This window comes from Sinocyclocheilus rhinocerous, unplaced genomic scaffold, assembly GCF_001515625.1.
Source record: "Sinocyclocheilus rhinocerous isolate Xijiao unplaced genomic scaffold, SAMN03320098_v1.1 scaffold748, whole genome shotgun sequence".
Taxonomy (NCBI): Eukaryota; Metazoa; Chordata; class Actinopteri; order Cypriniformes; family Cyprinidae; genus Sinocyclocheilus; species Sinocyclocheilus rhinocerous.
The window spans coordinates 190,104-195,376 of NW_015650693.1; the positions used below are offsets into that span (position 1 = coordinate 190,104).

The 5,273-nt window shown below is 35.8% G+C and overlaps 1 protein-coding gene across 1 annotated transcript in view; it reads right to left on the reverse strand.

The window, feature by feature from the left end:
- LOC107712171 (uncharacterized) overlaps window positions 1-5,273 on the reverse strand; it is a 38,872-nt gene that overhangs the window by 3,423 nt on the left and 30,176 nt on the right. The window contains exons 8-9 of the mRNA XM_016517325.1: window positions 4,584-4,720; window positions 2,200-2,523 (exon numbers count right to left, since the gene is read on the reverse strand). Coding sequence (XP_016372811.1) covers window positions 2,200-2,523; window positions 4,584-4,720 — 461 coding nt within the window. The remainder of the gene's footprint in view (window positions 1-2,199; window positions 2,524-4,583; window positions 4,721-5,273) is intronic.

Genomic DNA, 5,273 nt, shown 5'->3' on the forward strand with positions numbered 1-5,273 from the left:
GACATAACTCGGGGGAGAAGAATTGTTGAATAAAGTCTTTTTTTTTTTTTGCGCGCACAAAACGTATTCTCCTAGCTTCGCAAAATCGAAGTTAAGCCACTGATGTCACATGGACTGTTTTACCGATGTCCTTACTATGTTTCTGGGCCTGGGAACATTGCAGTTGCATTGCTGTCTATGGGAGGGTCAGAGAGCTCTCCGATTTAATCAAAAATATCTTAATTTGTGTTCCAAAGATGGACGAAAGTCTTACGGGTTTGGAATAGACTTGTGACGGTATTCGGTAATGCGATATATCACGGTAATGAATATGCACGATATTGTTATCGTGGGCACTTCTAAATACCGTGAATAATTTATATATTACAAATTATTCCGAATTTTGAATGCATTTTAAGAATACTTTTCCCATCAACTGGTCAAAATGCACAACACCGCTGTATGCTGCGTGAAAGACGCGTGCGCACTCTGATGTAAACAAGCGCGGATGTGAAGCACATGGCGGAACATGTGAGAGACGCTCTGGATGAAAGCGCACTTTCACTCTCTGACAGCAGATGGCGCTAAACTGCAGAAATAATAATAATAATAATAATTCATTTAAATGCAGCCGTTACCCCGGAAACCCTGTAAACAAAGCAGCTGCACTACTTTCTGTTTCTGAATCGTGTTTAAATGATTTAAGCAGTCATTCAGATTTGTGTATTTGCTATGATGTTCATCACAGCGCCAAATACTTATTAAATATACTTAATATTTAGACTTAATAGGCTATTTATTTTCTAACTTTTTTTACATTTTAATCTGGACTACAACATGCCCTAGATATTGTTTGAAAGTGTTTTGATTCTTTATTGTTCGGTCACACTTTACATTAGGGCTTCATTAGTTAACATTAGTTAATTCATTAGTTAACATAAACTGCCAATGAAAAATTCTTCTGAACATTCATTAATCTTGGGTAATTACAATATTTAATAACGCGTTGTTAAAATCTAAAGTTGCAACTGTGTTATTTAATGAGCTAACCTGAACTAAGACTTGTATTTTTTAAACAAGGATTAATAACTTCTGTAGCAAATGTTGCTATTGCTCATTGTGAATGTTAATGCATTAACTAAGGTTAACTAATGAGGTCTTATTGTAAAGTGATACCTATTGGTCTTTATAGTTCTTTTGCACTTTAATCTGTGTAAAACTTTTTAACTTTATACATTTTTCTGTATTGCTTTATTGCATTTAAATGTTCAGTTATTTTTGTTATAAGAAAAAAGTTATTAAACCTGTTATACTGTATTATGACAGCACTTTTTTAAACTAAATTTCAATATCGTGATAATACCGTATACTGTGATAAAAGCATTAGCAATTAATCGCAAAATGAAAATTTGATACCGGCATATCCCTACAACGCATGCGTGCACTTTGATCTTAATATAAACAACGTAAGCACGTATTACTGCTGACACAGAACAGGCATGCGTGCGCTTTGATCGGAACGTAAACATACGTTGTTTACATCCAATCCAAAGCACGTGCATGCATCATGATACTCCCTAAAATGGCGCTATAGGGTGACGCGGAGGAGACGAATTGTTGAATAAAGTTGTTATTTTTGTTTTCCTTGCGCACAAAAAGTATTCGTAGCTTGGTAAAATTACTGTTGAACCCCTGATGTCACATGGATTATTTTACTGAAGTCCTTACTACATTTCTGTGCCTTGATCGTGGTAGTACCCTTGCTGTCTATGGAGGGTCAGAGAGCTCTTGAATTTCATCAAAAATATCTTAAATTGTGTTCCGAAGATGAACAAAGGTCTTACGGGATTGGAAAAACATGAGGGTGAGTAATTAATGACAGAATTTTCATTTTTGGGTGATCTAAACCTTTGACATAATTTCCTCTGAATACACGTTAGAACCCGGTGAACTAAAAACAATGAGTATGAAAAACATAAGAAAAGGTGGTTGGAAATGCTATGATGAAAGTTTGACTAAAAGAAAACAATCTAAAACTAATGGCTCACTAAAGGACAGACAAATTAGTTTCAAATTATTCTGTTGTGTAAAGAGTAAAATCATTCTAATGATGCAAGTACTTTTAAATTAAAAAAAAGCAGCTCTGAATGTCAAAAATAACACATTAAAAGGTATGATTTAAACAAATAACTTGCTTTAAAACATTCATTAATGACTCACCATGGACAGACACATTGAATTTCTCTTCAATGCTGCTGCTGCTGCTGATCAGTAGTTGATAAAGTCCAGAGTCTGTGGTTCTGATGTTCATGATGGTCAGAGCTCCAGTCTGATGATCCAGCTGCAGTCTGCCTCTGAATCTCTCATCACACTGAACATCTGTACAGATCTTTCTCTGACTGTCAATGATTTGAGCAATGCGAATGTCATTCATATACCACTTCATTCTCTCTTGTTGGCTAATTTTAACATCGGTGAGTAGAGTCACTGAATCTCCCTCCACCACTGACACCGAGATGTTATCTGCATCCACGCTGAGGAAACCTGAAGATGAAATGAACAGACAATTATAAATCACTTCTTGGAGAGTACAAGAACAACAACAGGAAAATGCTGTAAAAAATTTTGTTTGTTTTTCTACAAATCATGAAGATTATTCATAATGTAACACACCCCACTTGTGTTTTTTTTATTTTATTTAAAAAAAACAGTTGCTAACAAGTTGCTAAATGCGACTACAGGCGCTGTCAAAGACATTAAACATCACGCAGAACAGTTTATCAATTTATAGTATTTTCGTATTGTAGTATCATTTGTAGTCCAATTTATTGTAGAATAAACAATCAATACTTTTGCACATTCTATATTGTTGTTCAACAATGTTTTTTTTGCTTTGCTCCGAAATGCAACCACAAGTCTTCGGATGGAAGATGCTCGTTTTATTGCTTTCCTGCTGATCAGTGTTGGGCTAGTTACTCAAAAAATGTAATATATTACACATTACTAGTTACTCCTTTCAAAGGTAATATTATTACTTTCTGGCAACAGTAATTAGCTATATTACTAGTTACATTACTTTTCCTTCACGCCCCACAGAAGCTGTAATTGCACATCTTTCCCATAAAATTCTTCTAAAATGTTACTAGCAATATAGGCTATTTCTGCCTCATCATTTGACCAAAATCCACATTGGATCACAGTCAGAAGTTATTACAAACACTCAGTGGTGATTAATAGTAACATTTAGTTAAAAGTGTTGTATTAATCTCATTAATTGTCATGTGTAGCTTGAAGCTAATTGTAGCTCTAATTTTTCTGTTACCCATATACAATTATATTCCATGATGTATTTTATCAAAAGAAATCATAAGTTCATATGAAAATGTTTCGTTCTCTAAAAAGATTTTATACAATTTCTATTGGGATCAGAGGGAAGAGGGTGTAATGCCAGAGTAAAGTAAAGTAATCGGTGTTCAGATCATTTTTTCTCCTGACAAAATCAATGTATTGGTAATATTTCCATCCACTGAATATAAGCTTTTCCATATTCCAAGCTTGCCTGCTGCACTGGTGACTTCATGTGTCGTGAAAATTATGAAAATAAATCTAGGAATTATTGGATTTCAAATCAGTAGGGGCTGAGGCATCAAAAGTAACAAGCTGTTTTATGAATAGTAACTGTAATATTATTACTGAAATCTTATTAGTATTTAGCAACACTACTAGCTACTGCAAAAAGTAATATTATTACTCTAACTAGTTACTAGTAACTGCCCAACACTGCTGCTGATGTATCCCAGCGGAGACTCGTGAGTTCATACCATAAGGTAAACTCACATTACAATTATTCCATGTAAACACCACATTTACCAGCTTAGTAACGGCATAGTGCTTAAAGTCACAATAAAATAAAATGTTTACGGCCACATGAAGCTGTTAGAAAGCAGAAAGACTGAGGATTTTCTAGAAGCAAGGGTAAAATATGATTTTGTGTACCCACCCTAAGAAAATGATCGCTGAAATGTGGTACTTTATTCACTAAAATAAATTTACCATGCTGCTGTTAATAGAAGAAATGCACTATAATTCTACTGAATACTACGTGGAGACACGTTTTTAATTAAAATATTCATATTAATAAAGGATTTATTGACTTTTAATATACCTTATTTCAAAATGTACCGAAATACGTGCTTTCATATGTGCTTTAGTCATGATTATTTCATTTATTCACTACCTACTATTTATAATTAATGTCTCATTTCAGTTTGGCTCAAGTTTTGTATTTTTTACAGTTTATATGAAAAGGTTCATGTAGCGTGGTTTAAAATTCATCCAGAGATCCTTTTCACTGAACACGTTGGTGTTCAAGTTACATTATTAGATTTGAGCAGAAACTGCACTGCAATCATTTCCCAAAATGTCATTTGTGTGAAAATATTACGAAGTTTGTAAACGGTCGTTAACAGGCCAGATACGCTGAAGACAGACGCAAACAGGCAGACTGAGCAGCTCACTGCTCTGTAGAAAATGTGTCTAAAATGACTTAATCATTGGTTTTTATCGTTGACAGGAAGATGAATTGTAGCAAATAAGCGTCTTACCGTGCGCGAGCCATGCAAACACCGCCGCACTAACGAAAAACTTCCCCGTCAATCCTCCAACAACCGGCGCCGCCATCGAGCCCAGGCCAGTAACCACACTGCACCGGTTACCGCAAAGGCGCACAGGCGCGGTGAAATAACGTCATCAAGGAGTGTGCGGCTATGGCAAGCCGTTTTAACATTTAATCTATAAACCGCACTAGTATCTAATTTAACGTTACTAGTACTTATATTTTAGATACTAGTATATGGGTGCGATTTTAGTACCGGACTGCCTTTTTCGAGAACCAAATTAGCTCCTACTCCGGAGCAGGGTCTAACCAGCACAACTGGTACAACTGGTAAGTAGACATTGATTGGCCAAACGCGTACGAAAACGCCCTCACCCGCCATGATTTAAAATGCTGTGTAAACATACTGTAAACATTGTGTCAACTTATTTCGCAAGTATGGAGAACAGCGATAGATGGACGGATGCTGAAGTGCAGGCACTTGTAGCAAATGTAGCACTGCCAGTTGTCGTTGGAGATTCTTAGTCCGCCTTTCCGTTCTTTCAATCGCTTTACGTATACGTCGACATTCCATGTCCATTATTGTGAAACCCGCGAGATGCAACAAAAACACATCTCCGATCACAGCGTCCTCCATCCTCCTGTTGTTAATGTTGTTCTTCTTTGTTTCCATTGTTGA